Source organism: Acromyrmex echinatior, chromosome 6 (assembly GCF_024713525.1).
Source record: "Acromyrmex echinatior isolate Ae372 chromosome 6, ASM2471352v2, whole genome shotgun sequence".
Taxonomy (NCBI): Eukaryota; Metazoa; Arthropoda; class Insecta; order Hymenoptera; family Formicidae; genus Acromyrmex; species Acromyrmex echinatior.
In genome coordinates, this window is record NC_141857.1 from 6,650,145 (window position 1) to 6,665,579 (window position 15,435).

Consider the following 15,435-nt stretch of genomic DNA (forward strand, 5'->3'; position numbering starts at 1 on the left):
CGCATTGTAATACTATTGTACTAATATCTTTCGCATGATGAATAATTATTGAATTAACTAAATTAATTTTATATTTTAATATTTGAAAATGTACATGTGAGGAAGATAATTAACTGCATTAGATATGTTATTAATAATTAACTGCAATATTGGATGTGTCAGTAAATGTTTTCCTGCGTCTCTTGAGATGCAATTAGCTAAATTAATAAATGGAATATTTACTCTTAATTACTCCATTTTAAGTAAACTTAATTAAATGCTTCACATAATTCGTACGAATACGAAAAATTACTAATTAATGTTGATTATTTGTTTCATTAATTTTTTATTATAACCAATATCACTAAAACAATTCTAAATATATACTGGATTATTGTTTTCGTTAAAGATCTTTGAATTCTCATTGCTCCGTCGACTTCGAGATTATACTAAATTACTATTATAGTTATTCCTTATTTTTACTGTTGGCTTAAAGATTTAATACTTCAATTTTAGATTGCTTCTGTCTTATGTCAATAACATATTGATAATAAGAAATTAATTAATTATACTTTATGTATAATTATTTATATTTGGTATAATTATTTACAATCAAAATACTGTAATGCACAACCTTTCTTAAACATTATTTTCAGAGGATCACTTTTAGAAATAAATAAGAAATTTTCGGCCACATAATGTTATTTCGTTTACATAAAATAGAAAATATAATTTTATATTTTCGGCTATGAGTCAGCAGATCGCAAAAAATTCATAGATGGATCGCAGGTTATGTATCACTGTTTTATACAATTATTTATGTAATTTAAAAAAAAAATAGAAGCTTTTTGTACAATTATATACAATTAATTGTATTACCTAAATACTTTGTGCAATTGTATAAATACTTGTATAATTTTTCAGGACTTAAAATGATACAAGAGCTATTTTTGATATCATATCAATCGAGATCTTTGTTGACGATCTTCCTGTGAAGAATTTAAAAGAGCTGCGGAAAAATAGTATGAAGTCCAATCTGGGAGAGTAGGATGTACATACGTGTGGACATGTACAACGAACGAGGGATGCGTTTTTATCGTGGCGCGTGAGAGAATCGTTACATAAGAGAGCGTGCGAACGATACGACCCTTAAGTATGCGCTCGATTTAATGCCTAATGTTTGCCAGTTGCAGGTTGTTGCTGTCTCGCGTGGGTGTGTTCCCGGTTCTAGATTTCCGAAGGCGTCTCGTCCGCGACCTGCTGATCGCCTTGTGCCTCGAAAGAACACAAGATGAAAAAGTGACCGTTCTTTACGCGAGAGCGCGAAGATCGAAGTTGTCTAAATGCGCCAATAATATATATATAATTATAAATACTGTCCTAAATACATTTCTACGTGTTATTGCATATTTTTAGGATAATATTCATAATTCATTGTTATTTCAAGACTATTTTAATTAATGTCGTAGAATTCTGAGACTGTAAATCAAATATAAGTAAAATAATGCCTGAGTCTCTACACGATTGTTGGTGTGGTAAATAATATATTTATAAGGTAATAAGGTATAATTTGTAAACAATTAAAATGCACTTACCAACAAAGTTAATTGCACATATATATAAACTTAACTATTGTAATTAAATTTCGTTGATAAATACAGTTTTCAATTGTTGGCGAATTATATCTTATTACCTTATAAATATATTATTTAAGCATCAACAACCGCAGAGACTCATACACGCATTTTACTTATATTTGATTTATTTTTGAAGTCACAAAATGATTTTTATTTTTATTTAATTTAATCTTAGGCTGTACTTAAGATAGTAATGTAAATACCGACTATGAATATCGGCAGCAAATATCTTGTACAAGTCACGTTGGCACTTGTTGCATACATTATTATTGCGCCAATTTGTAATAGAAAGAAATTATAGAAATAAATGATAAAAATTTCTTGCTGCTAATCGATAACATCATTTGTGATGATTAATAATTAAGAAAGTAATAAGTTGGAGAGATACATTGCGCAACTGCAATGTGTTTCTATATATATTCTTCATCAATAATTCAATAATATTCTCTATGTACCGCAGCTAAATGATTAATGTCTTTTTCTTTTTGATAGGGAATAACCAATAGAACGAGATTACGACGATCATGAACGCTAGACTTTAATTATAATGCTTCATAATATTAAAAATAACCTGTCAGTGGATTTTATGTAGTAGATATACTGTAAAAAGTTTACCCTACTTTCGCTCGCAAATTAACCTCGTTGTAGGATATCACCGAGATACTCTCGACGGAACAGCCGCAAATTAAAAGCAAATAAGCAACACGCGAATATTTATGTTTCGTGAAAATTGAGAATCAAAGACGAAGAAATAACAGTATCCGTTATTATGCGTTGTAAAGCATCGCGATCTCGTTTCCAGACAGTGCGGAGGATCGTCCATGGGGGAAGTACCCGTAATTACGAGCTAAATCCACCCCTCCGGGTTCTGGGCACTCGGAAGAGGGTGCATTTTAGTCAAACCCCGCGATACAGCCCCGTATCCATCGTAACACGGAGCCATTTAAGTCGTAATGTATAAAATCAATAGACTCGGCAGACTGCTTCTAAATTGGCATCGGTTACTCAATGGGATAACGTAAAAGCATTTTATTGTTAATTACATTATAACAATATCTTCTTATAACAATATCTTCTTTATTATTACGTATGTTAGTCATGTGAATAAGCTTTCCAAGAGAACAACAGATTACGATAACGTTAAAATGTATAGTAACTGATTAAAATGTGACTTTTAATAATCATTTTAATTAAATTTGATGTCATCATGACTTTTTCGTTCTGCTTGGGTTTATTATTTTTATTAATTTCAGTATGATGAAAAGAATGGAATAAAACTTTAAAATTTTCTTTTTAATTTTAAAATCTATAACAATTTTTGATTAATTATTGTATATACCTAGTCCGTTTCGTGTTTTTTACATTATTTAGCATGAAGCTTCACGATCACAAAAAATGAGGACAAAGAACCGTGCGCAGTTTATCTCCCCCGGCGTGCTCGCGTTTTAACCCTACCATTCTACCTGTAATAACCCTGAAACCTCTGTCCTCCCTACACGTCCATCGTCTCGCAAAGCGAGACCTCCGCTCCACGAGGCAGGTTTTGACGCAACGACGACCATCGTCATCGCTACTACCTCTACGTAGTAGAGCGCCAAGTTTACCGCCGACATCAATATAGGCGCAACAGTACACTGTCGAAGGGGGACAGAGGAACGTCCACGGGGTGGAAAAGCGGGAATCGCGGGAGTTGGGTATTGATCGCCTTTCCACATTGCATGGGGGTGGCTTCGCGCGCGCGGCGACCCCCATAACCAACTGAGCGTCGCCATTACACCACCATGGGCGGCCGCGCAGCGTCGCAGACGTACTGAGAGTGAGACAGATCAGCCGGCCGGCACAAACTCACCCCGGAGCTGTGCACGCACACGCGAACGGACACCAGAGCCACGCAATACGAGAGGCGCAACACGAGAAAAGGAAGATATAGAGAGGTAGAGAGGGTGTAAAGACGAAGAAGTCCGCCGGAAAGGACAGAAAGAGCGGTAGCGGCTTCCGGGCAGGGCGCAAGCTCGGGATCTCCTTGTTTACATCCGCCTAGCGCCGATCAGCACGTTGCTTCGAAGTAGCACAATCGGCTTCACGTCCTTATCTCGTCCAGTGAGGTTTCGCGTCTCTTGCAATCTCTTACAAATCGACGGCCAACAGCAAGGAATCCAAAGTACCTCCGAGAGATTGCTTTCCTCACGAGGAGTCGTTCTACCTTTAGGACGTCACCGAAAGGTCAGGGACTTGTCCATGGCACAGAGCTTCATCCTCGTTTAATGAACGCGTGAGTATATCTGCTATGTGGAATTTCCAGGGGTGTTTTACAGTGCTCTCTTGGATTTTTGTGTCGGACGTCTTATGTTGAAATTACGTGTTGCGCGCGCGACAATCGGCGAACGGTTGTGTCACGTGCATGCAGACTTCCGGAAAGTTTTGTTGATTTGAATAATTCAAGTGAAAAATCGAAACATCTATCGAAAGTTCTATAAAAAATAAAATCTTCACAGAAGGAACAACTTACATTAACAGAAGAACTCATCAAATATCAAAGAAAAATTTTTTGTAAAATCTTAGTAAGAAAATTAATTATACTTTGGGTCAAATAGATCAGAAATAACAGATCAGCAGAGTTATAATAATAATGTTTTACGTGAAGCACCACGATTTCTTTTGATCAAATATGCTCTTCTTTACTTATTTGTGTTTGTTAATTTTTTCGCAAGCTGCTGCAGGTAGCGGAGTTTAATTAAGATCACAATCGATCTTAAATGTCGCGAGAAAATATATAATAGTATGTTACATATGAAGTTGGAGTTTCATGCCAAATGCGCGATAGAAATTATAAAATTGCTACATCGGAATATTGATTGTGTATTATAAGAAGTGTTATAAGAAGCTTCGTGAATGTGGAAGTTTGAACTCGTTAATATATAAAGTTCCTCGCGTGCGTTGGATATTAAAAAAACCATAACAAGTGCTTCTAAATCTTTAATATAATGTACAATTTCAATCATCGCGCATTCAATGTGAATGGCAGAAAAATATTAACATGAATTAAATTATAATATCGACATTGTAATCTCAAATTTTTATGATCAATGAGATTGATATTGTTTACGTTGCGCATTTGCAACAGTTACAGTTGCTTTTATAAATGTCAATCACAGCCAATCACAGAATATATAAAATAACGCTACTTTCTACGCTGGTTTCTCGGTCAATGACTTTCTAGCAAAACAATTCCACGCCAGCTATATCGATTTTTAAATTGGTTGCGTGTAACAAACACATGAAATAGCTTCTTACGGAATGGAATGCATTCACGATATATAGCCTAAGAGTTTCGGAAAACTCATCGCAAAACATATGAAGTGATATATGTAGAGTCACAAAAATAAAGTTCAAAGAAATATATGAAATACAAACATGGATAAAACGCACAACATACACATATAAAAGTCACAAATTATTTCAAAATATTAAATAATTAATATATTGTATAATTAACTAATATATTTTAGTCATAATTTTGGACACCATTCGATGCTACCGTTAAAATTTATTGCGTTTGCCCCGGCTAATTTCCCGTCTAAATTATGAATTTTTCATCATGGCGTACGTTTTGAAAAATGGCTCTTGCGCTCGACTGCGCCAATTAATCTTGCGTAAACGAGAAAAATGCGCGCGGCGTGTTTCAAACTATATGTGAAAGGGGAGCGGTTAACGAGCTGATAAATGCGCGGAGGCTTTGGTTCGACCGTGCCGCGAACCTTGAACTTATCGACCAGCCTGTATTTATATTGTAACGACCCAAAAATCGAGTCAAGGACCAGTGAGGAAAAACGAGAGAATCGTTTGGGTCCCAACGCTATACACACGCACATGGTGCATGCATGGACTACGTTCACCAGGACGTAACATTGAACTGTGATTTCATGACTGAAAAAAAGAGAAAAATATATTCAGAGCCTTGTCAAGTATAAATTCACCCATTTCTACTTTAATCTTTATTTGAGTTATGTTATAATCGATAAAATAAATTCTTAAAATGATTAAATGTCACAATTTCTGGCGCACGGTAGAGAATACATATGCGTAACGTAATTCGATCGAGAAATTGTCAAACAAGAGTCTTATCGCCGAAGAAATATGTATTTTTGTGTGTATGTGTGTGTGTGTGTGTGTGTGTGTGTGTGTGTGTGTGTGTGTATCTAAAATTGGATTGCTATCGGAAAACCAGAGAAATCACAATAAATGAAAAATAAGAACACGTCTATTATTAATAGTTCGACTTCTTTGAAGTTGCAAGTTGGGTGAGATAGCTAGAGTATGTGTAGGACTCGAGGTCTTTGTATGTATGTACTTTACCGCTCTTGTAGGGTCTGCAGTAATCTATCTTCGTTTTTGATATACTAGACAGAACAAGATTGGTGTGTTAGACTTCAAAGGAATCTGATAGACAAGACAAATATCCCGATGAAAAGATTTTTACTTTGTCAAAGCTCTGAGAAAAAATTGTAAATAAAAATATAAAATCGGTTGAAATTGATAATGCAAAAGATATTCGAAAAAAAAAACTAATTCGCCAATTAATTTTTATGCACGAATTAATGTCAATCGTATTTTTAACACTTAAAACAGAAATAAGCTCAGGACGTTTTTGCATATATTATTAAGTTACTCGCCTCGATCTCCAAGAGTATCCACTGCCGACTCGAACTTTGGAAAGAGAAAGGATCCCGACGGGATATCGCGCGACCATCATAGAATCACGATTATTCGCGCGGGAGACGCGAAACGCGACGTGAGTGCCTCGACGTAGCTCTGCTTAATCGTTACAAATAAATGTCTTGTTCGAGATAGTATTAGATTTAATAAAAAATCTTGTGAGTGTGACACGATTGATTAATAAAAACATTACTTAAATTTACTTAAATTGCAATAGCAAATTATCAGTACGAAATTTAATTGGAGTACTTAATGTTATAGTGAAGAAATATTTTACTTAACGTATTATATTTTTATGTACATTATTTTATTGTAGAAATGTTGTATACAAATTCGTGATTGCAATTGAGTTGTGTTTCGGTTTAATTACGTTTTGGCATGTTGTGAATGCATTGTGGATTTTTTTTAGAGATCTTTCCCTAATTGTGAGATAAAATTTGTGGTTCACAATGGAGGTAAGATAATAGTAAATAAATTTTTAGATTCCTTCTATTTTTTTTTTTTAGTATAATCTTTTTAGCAACAGTTTACTAAAAGTTTCGCCACCTATCTAAAGGCATTACGTATTATTTTAGATCTAATATTAATGTTACTATACATAATAGGATGTAAAATAAAATAATTCTTTAGTTTTATAATACTGTCATTTGTTTGTTAAATAAATCTGGCACAAAAACTTTTTTTATTTTAATTTAATTTTATCGATTTTTAAAAATAATAAACTAGCTTAGTTTTCAGTTTAGTTTTAATTTTAGTTTTTTTCATTTTGTTTTTAAATAAATTTCTACAGAATTGCGTTTAATTAAAAAATATTATAAAACATGCTTTAAATTGAAAGCAAGTCCGTTGCAAATATTTTCATAAATGGCAACGGCGGAAAAGCCATGTTGTAATTACCTTAATTACAGCAATTATTATGTAGCGCAACTGCAGTCGAGGTAATGTCAATCTTTACAGAATCACGCTGCGCGGAAATGCTTTGTCTGTCCGTATGTATCTTCATAAAAGAGACTATCTTTATTTTATTCCAATATTCCAGTTGATCTTCTTCGACGTTACATGTTTATGCAAATTTTTAAGTAGCACACACAGAATATTGCACAAAATAATATTTCACATTTTGAACATGATTGAAAATAATTCTGTGTGTCGGGAATCGAAGCGACTTTATCTGAAACGAAATTAAAAATAAAGAAACGAAAAAAAATTTTACACTAAGCCAATCTTATTAGGGTGGGTAACACTCCAAACAAATTGGGAAATTACCGACGGTATCAAAGAACGAGCCATCATTGACCACCCCGACGCTGGGAACGTGGACTCTCACGGGGGAAGCGGTATATAGCGGGATCGGTCGATGAATAGTACCTACGTGGGCGTCGCGACGCCGGCGCCGATACGAAGCTCACAGGTGGTCGCCACGCAGTCTGGCCGTGTTTCGTGTCGGGTGCCGTGCTGTACCGCGGTAGCGCCTCGGCGAGCTACCGGCTTTTTCGAGGTCCACGACCGAGCGGGGACTGTGAATCGATCCGCGGCCACTTCCGGCTTCCGTTTGTTGTGACGCCCGCTCGCTCGCGCGCGCGGTTCACCCCGGCGAAAGCAATAACCTCGCCCCCGCGACCTTTGTACATGTGTGCGATTCGATTGTCTCTCACCCCGCGAGAGTCGCACTGTCGCCGCGAGTACCTTCGCCATCGTGAGCTACCCCGCATGTAAGCTCGCTGACTTCCGGCCACGCGCGTCGACATCGCCCGAATGCGCCGGTGGAATTTCGCTGATATAGTGAGCCAATTTGTGATCAAACCTATCTGGAGTAATTAATTATGATAGTGAGATGAATGCGCTGTCACAATACTGCTCAACGATAACATTAATGACCATCGCCTTTTGTCACTCTCATAATTATTCAATTAACACATGACTATTGATCTTTGATCCTCCGATGTCAAAATCTGTGACACAATTACTAAGCTGGGTCTATGAGATCCATTTAATTTATGTTGACTAAAAGGCACTAATTTTATTAATTTTAAGGAACTAAAATGACATAAAAAAATCGTAGGAAAAAGAATGTGCGTGGATGAATATTAAATTTCTTTTAATAACAATAATTCAAAGCAGATGTGTAACATAAAGAATATCGAGTAGGAGACTCACTGTTACTTTCAGAAGAGCAAATAATATAAAAGTTATGTTGAGAGAAATTTATTCTATAAAAAGTATTGGATAAAGATGCAATAATGGCTAATTAATAATAAATAGCGACCGCGACTTGAAGTTATTTTCTTCAATCGAAATATACTAATAATTCAGTGAATTATATCTGACTGTCTGAGAGTTGGAACATTATACGTCAGACTTATCAATACTATATCAATACTTCATTACTATAATTAATTTAATACATTTCCATCACGTTGATTTTGATGTTAGAAGTCGATTTATAAAAATTAATATACGTGATGTTCGATATACTATTTTTATATTTAATAGTAGGAAGATCTGTGAATCCAAGTATTTATCGATCGACTTTAATTTTTTTTGTTTCTGAAGTATAGCTTCATAGTATTCGTACTTATATTATTCTCGTGAATATCATCTCTTTATTCATTGAATCTCTCTGACATGTGGTGGATCTTTTAAAGTAACTTTTGCACTCTTATATTAATGAATATTGACTTTTAATTTTGAATCAAGTGCATCTACGAGTAGCTAAAAGTTAGCTGTGACTACTGAGTGATTTTGTTTAATCCCTGGCGAAGCGAAAGGACCTTAAAGTGATTTGCAATTTATTAACGACCGTCCTTGCACCAGAAGGCACAAGGATAAAGTAATCAACTGGCAGAAACTTAGACTTTCAAACTTATCACTTCGTTACAAAGCTCAAAGACCAGGCTCGACGCTACGTATCAGTTTAAACGCTCGACGTCTTGATATCAGAAGCTTTCAAGTTCGGAACCTTATTTCCGAACTCCGATATTCTTCGGTACTTCCTTTGTATGAAATAGGTCGCTCTCCTTAGATTCAACCTCCTACAGGAAACTTCTACATGTTTAGATTTTATCAAATGTGGATGCGGAAATAAAGCGAAATTATTGTCTGGATATGTTATGATGTGCGAATTTTGTAGCACAACATTGTAATATTGCATTGCTATACTTTATATTTTTATATACACACAATGAGATTTCGTGTTCTTAAGTACATTAAATATATGATATATAATGCAAATTCTTTAGAAAAGAATTTTGATGTTAGAGAGTAAAAAAATTCTGAAAGGACATCTTTCAATTTCGCGTGTCTCGTTGAACGATTGATCGAAAAGCTTTCTTCCGTACCATGTCAATAGGAAGGCTTTTACTCTAGTCTGATTTCAGTCAATTATAACTGCGTGTGACGTGACGTGACGTGACGTAAAAAAATTCAAATAGAATAATCCTATTAAATCACAGTGAGCGAACTGCATCAGTGATAAAATTCGTCAAATCAAAAGGCGGATGCGTTCGGAAAAATGCGTACCGCTAGAAACATTGGCGTGAACAGAATATATATTTTGCAATTGTTGGAAGTTTTCTTTGCTGAGATTATTCTTCTAAAAGTATAATCCAATCAGTACGAAGGAAACTTCCAACAATTGCAGAATAAACATTCTGCTAAACGCGGTCATTTTTTTTAAATTTGTCACATTTGTCATCTAAATATATTTACAATTTATAATTTATATAAATTACGTACGAAAAATGAAAGTTATAATTTTGATCGATAATTTAATAGCGATTTTAGCAATTGAACAAATTTCGTTCGTGAACACGTAATCGCCTCGAAATTATTGCACCATACTGGACCATAAGTTTCAGTAACAACCTGAGAATTGCACTTGAGGTATTCTTAAATCCATTATCCACGTATTTCTGTGATTGATCATTCAACCACATTGCTCACTATCAATGCTGAATCTTCAGAATCCTCTCATGTGAACATCGCCTAGAAACCTCGTTGTGGTAAAGTAGATGTGAATGGAAATAATTTCGTGTTGGTCGATGTGCACGTGTGTACACGCGGAAAGAAAAAAGAAATTCGTGCTTTGGAGAAAGAAAGGGACGAAAGAAAAATGAAGACAAGATTGAGTCGCGAATGGATATTCGTAATTAAAACTGTCGTTCTTGGCGAAGTGCAGGTTTCTAAATATATATGTTTGTGTGTGTGTACATGCCTGTGTGTATATGTGTATATGGTGTGTGTATGTGTATGTGTGTGTGTGTATATGTGTGTGTGTATAGTCGATGATGGGTAAAAATAGTAAGAGAGGGAGAAAAGAGCTTGCACGACGAAATAAGCTTGCAGTAGACATCGTGATGTCGCGACGTCACCTGAATGTGCGTTCAGTTAGGTCAGTTATCGAATTCTCGAGCCTTGGACTTGTTCCGCACGTATCGTCAATTACACGCTGTCACTTGAGCTAGACATAACATAAAGTCCGGCTTGTAACTGATGGATATTAATTATCAACGTCTGGTGATCCGACTATTCAAACGTAATATGAGGTAAAATTTAGATATTACGAATATGGATACTATAATTCTGTAAATTTGATGAATCTGAAAAATAATCTTTAAAATATTAAAATTATTTTCTAAATAAATAAATTATTTTCTAAATAAATAAAAATAAAAATACGGTTAATATATTTAATTTTTTATTAGATAATTGTTAAAATTAAAATTTCCTATCAGATACGCATCATAAGATATCACGTCTCCCTATTACTACCGCACTATTTTACGTGGTTGCCTTGTTCTCACAAAGATAGACTGTAACGTGAGAAGAGATAGGTCAGTAACCGTTCCCTAACACCCACCGCCCTTCCAGTGCTGTACCGCAACAAAGCGACATATTTCTTTCATGTTTCACTTTAAATGTATTAGGTGTTGGAATTAATTCGTAGCGTTTTACAAGTGATGGGAAGTACTTTCATTAATGTATTTTTTAATGCTCATGTGAAATAAATAACATTCTTTCATTAAAAAACGCTACGAATTAATTCCAACACCTAATACAAACCTGTTCAATTTAAATAAATTAATTCAAAGTGAGTCAATATTGAGATTAATGCAATTTTGCATAAATAATAATTTTATAAAAATCGAATAAACGTTTAACTTAATAAATTAATAAAATTAAAATAGATAGAATGATTATACATAAAAAAATTACGTGGATAGAAAATTTAATCAGGAACGCGTTTATGTGTCAGCACTATTTCCAATTTAACATATAGGATTTCTCAAAAGTTTGGAAAGCCCGTAATATAATTTTTGTAAAAACAAAAATATCGAAAATCGGTGAATTCCGATATTAAAAAAAAAACTACTTTTTGGCGTAAGTGCTGATCAATCATCACTCCCAGATGCGAAAGGAGTAATGATTTAATACGATTGCATGAAATTTTCACTTTTTGTGATCGGCGTTTTAAATTGGGTCCTTCGTAGCGATTTAAAATTATCAGAGTTTTTATCGTCATAAAAAGACCTTGCAAATAAACTCTCACTTGACCTCTAGTGCCATTTAAAATTTTCATCACTCCTCCCACTTTTATGCACCTGGAAATGATGGTTTTTCTGCGTCCATACTAAAAGATTACTTTTAAAATATCGGTATGTTTCACCATTTTCTTATCTTCGTCCATGTTTTTGGAAAACCCTCTATTTGTCCTTGTTTATTTGTTTAGTGTGATGTGCGTCTATACAAATCTGACAATTTTAAAATTCTATAATATTACAAAGATATGTATCGCAAATAAAAGTTTATAGAGAGATAAGATAAAGTTAAGCAAATATATGATTATTATCTAGCGCAAGCGCATAGACAGATTTCAAACGAACAAGGTCAGATGTCGGTGACACTTTTGCTATGGTATTCAGTTTGACTGGTACTTCCAATATGTTCTAAGGTGTACCTGAGATATAAATTGTATATGCATACAGTGCGTTGAGCTCGGATTCGTAAGTTCAAATTCAAATGGCAAATTCAAAGTGAGAATGAATCATTTTTGCAGAATTTAAAATTTAATAGGATCGCGTTAGACGTTACGAGTTCTTCAAGTCATGAATTTATGTAATAGACTCTTCATTTTTATATGTGACTGCAAACAATATTAGAAGAACATTTGTGTGGTCTGTTCACCATTGTTTATGTGTTCTCTGTGTCACATAAACCTATGACATTCTTCTGAACAGTGTCTTCAGCTGTTGCATATAAATACGCAGTCTGTTACATAAGTATTGTAAGTCTGCAAAAATATCTCTTCGAGGTGTCTGTTAGTTTTCTATCTCGCTCATCCAGTTCTTCGGTAAGCATCACGTGGAAAGATGTATGCACGTGACCAGGCGAATACTCTAGCGCGCCAATCGCAGCTCCATGTTTGGCAAACTCTATTATGGAGAGAGAGCTAAGAAGTGAGTTAACGGCTGGAGCTTCCTTCTGAAACAGTACCAATCCGATCGCGTTTGCACTGTCGTTGTTGGCTTCTGCTCAGCACTGCAAACTCTTTTTCATCGAGTTCTTGCGCGAAAGCAAGTTCTCCTTCGAGGACCTTTTCTCTTAAAATAATAACCACACATATTAAAGTGTGCATTATGGGTACCGTGGCTTTAAGTAAGTTTAGTGAAAAGGTTCGGTGAAATAAATCAATAAGATAATATGTGTAGGCTTAAAATCTTTCAAACGTGAATTTGAAATGATATAGTATTTTATATTTGTAAATGTGGGGTATATGTTAATGAAGAAAGAATGTCATGATAATACTAACTTAATATATCACAATAATAATAACATTACAGAAATAAATAAATGTTAAATTTCTCGATTAAAGGATAAATGTCAATCAGCTCTCTTAAAAAAAGTTATTTATCTGACCTATAACGATCATTGACGCAATGTATACCACGAGTGTTCCATGTTTCATATCATTGTCCAGATAAAATTACATCAAAGTCTAAAGCGATTAATGACATGTAAACAAAATAACGATAATACGCATGAGCTTTTATAATATGAAATTTGTACTCTCTAAACTTTAGAATAAATTTAATTGAAATTTGAACACTTCCGAAATAGATTATCTGTTTCGAAAATAAAAAGTTATTTTTCAAAACTTTCGTAAATCAGAACGATTTACGAAAGTTTTATTTCTTTCGATAGTTGAAAGTTAAAGATTCAAAGGATCGCGCGTACGCTTCAATAAAATCAAACAAACGTCCAACAAATCCAGCGAATTCAATTGTCTTGATCTTTTGATGTCACTGTCAGTACCAGACTTTTTTTTTAAATAGTCTTCCAAAACTTCTATTTACTTTATTGTTTATAATTTTTTTACTAATAAAGATACATGCATTTCTTTGATATCATTGTTCCTATTTGTTATTGTTCCTATTTTTGATTAAAGAAAAATTAGTTACAGTATGTTCATTTTTATAAAAGTTATAAGCAATCAAATTCCGACTTAATGCAAAATAAGATGCACAAAATAAAATTTTATTAAAAATTTATGGATAAAATCGAAATTACGAAGATAAGATGAATTGTGTAAATTCAATTTTGTTATATAAAAAACTTCCAAGTATGTCATTCGTATTGTATAAATTGAGATGCGGAACAAGATTCAATTCTTATTTGTATAAATAAAATTGCTGGTACTGTGCTGCACATATTTTTATTAAATCATGTTTATTTAAATTTTTTACGATCAATAACATGTCTCCCGTAAGTTTCATTCAGGACTTATGTATACGGTCAGCCATAAAAATTGGAAATTTAATATATTTTCTCTAAAATTTATGAGAAGAAATGAAAATCAATAAAGGTATTTTTCATAACGAAACAAAAAATATAAAAATTTAATTGTCTTTTGTAAAATTTGAGCAGTTTTGCGATAGCTTATTCTATATTTGAATATATTAGATATTTAATAAATAATTTTTTCACACATATTTCTGATATAATTTTACTTTTCCGCAGATCGTCAAAGAGACAAAACAGAAGAGTCTGAAGAGATGCAACGGTGTCCATACTTACATGAGATGAAAGAGCGTTTGCTCTCCCAGCCGACACCAACTGATAGCCTGGACATGGAACGACTTGACGGTGGTACTCCTGTTAAGGAGGCTAATCTGCACAACGATTATCCGGCGCATACAAATCCAGGTGTGATACCTGAACCTCCAGAAATGCCACCCGATTCTTTGATTGGTACCGTTGTCAAGGTGAGTAATCAAGTATAAAGTTAATCAAGTATAATAATTTCCACTGAAGTCGATTGACATACTGATTTCTTTTTTTTTTATAAGAAAGAAAAAGAAAAGTATGCCGATTGGTTTTAATGAAAACAAGCCTTTAAGCCTTTAAGCCTTTTCAATAAATTATATACATAGAATGTTGTGTCCCACATTGAGAAAAAAATGGTTATTATTATAATACGAATATAATTTATAATCACTTTCGATCAACTATTATATATTTTTTTAGTAAAACTATAAATATAATTATTACTACTAACATTACAGCAGTAATAACTATATAAAAATGAAACTTAACTATAATTAACTATAATTATTTTACCATATAATTATAGTTACAATACCAAACACTTTTCTTTCAGTGCATAATCTACACATCTGTTTAATCAGAACTTTTTTGGTTAATATTCAAAAATAGTCTTCTCCTAACAAAAATATTGGGATATAATATTTAAATATATCCCAATATTAGCAAATGCTCAATTGGCTAAAGAATCCATGATGAAAAAGAATTGTATTGGTTTTTGAACATCCGTACTCACAAAATAAAATTAGATTGTAATGATGTAAAGTGTAATTGTGTTCATAACATAATTTCGAAGTACGTAATAATTCTGATAGAAGTTTTATTGGAAATATTTAAATTTACTCTATGGTGATTTCAGCTGAATTCCGATGGCTATGGCTCGCACACATCGCCAGCGCACGCGAGGCAGCCTCTAGTTCCACAGAATTCGAATAACCCACCCCTCTGTCTCACTCCTACGTATTCCGGTCCAGCTAATGGCATGCTACCAAAGAATGCGAAG

At 33.9% G+C, this 15,435-nt stretch overlaps 1 protein-coding gene across 6 annotated transcripts in view; it reads left to right on the forward strand.

The window, feature by feature from the left end:
• Positions 1-2,037: 2,037 nt before the first annotated feature.
• Positions 2,038-15,435, forward strand: part of OtopLa (proton channel otopetrin-like a) — a 35,419-nt gene continuing 22,021 nt past the window's right edge. Inside the window, exons 1-3 of one of the 6 annotated variants that reach the window (XM_087407295.1) lie at positions 2,038-3,888; positions 14,349-14,593; positions 15,292-15,434. In XM_087407295.1, the coding sequence (XP_087263421.1) occupies positions 14,384-14,593; positions 15,292-15,434 (353 nt within the window). In that variant the 5' untranslated portion in view covers positions 2,038-3,888; positions 14,349-14,383. The other 5 variants (XM_087407298.1, XM_087407294.1, XM_087407296.1 and 2 more) reach the window with 5 other exon arrangements.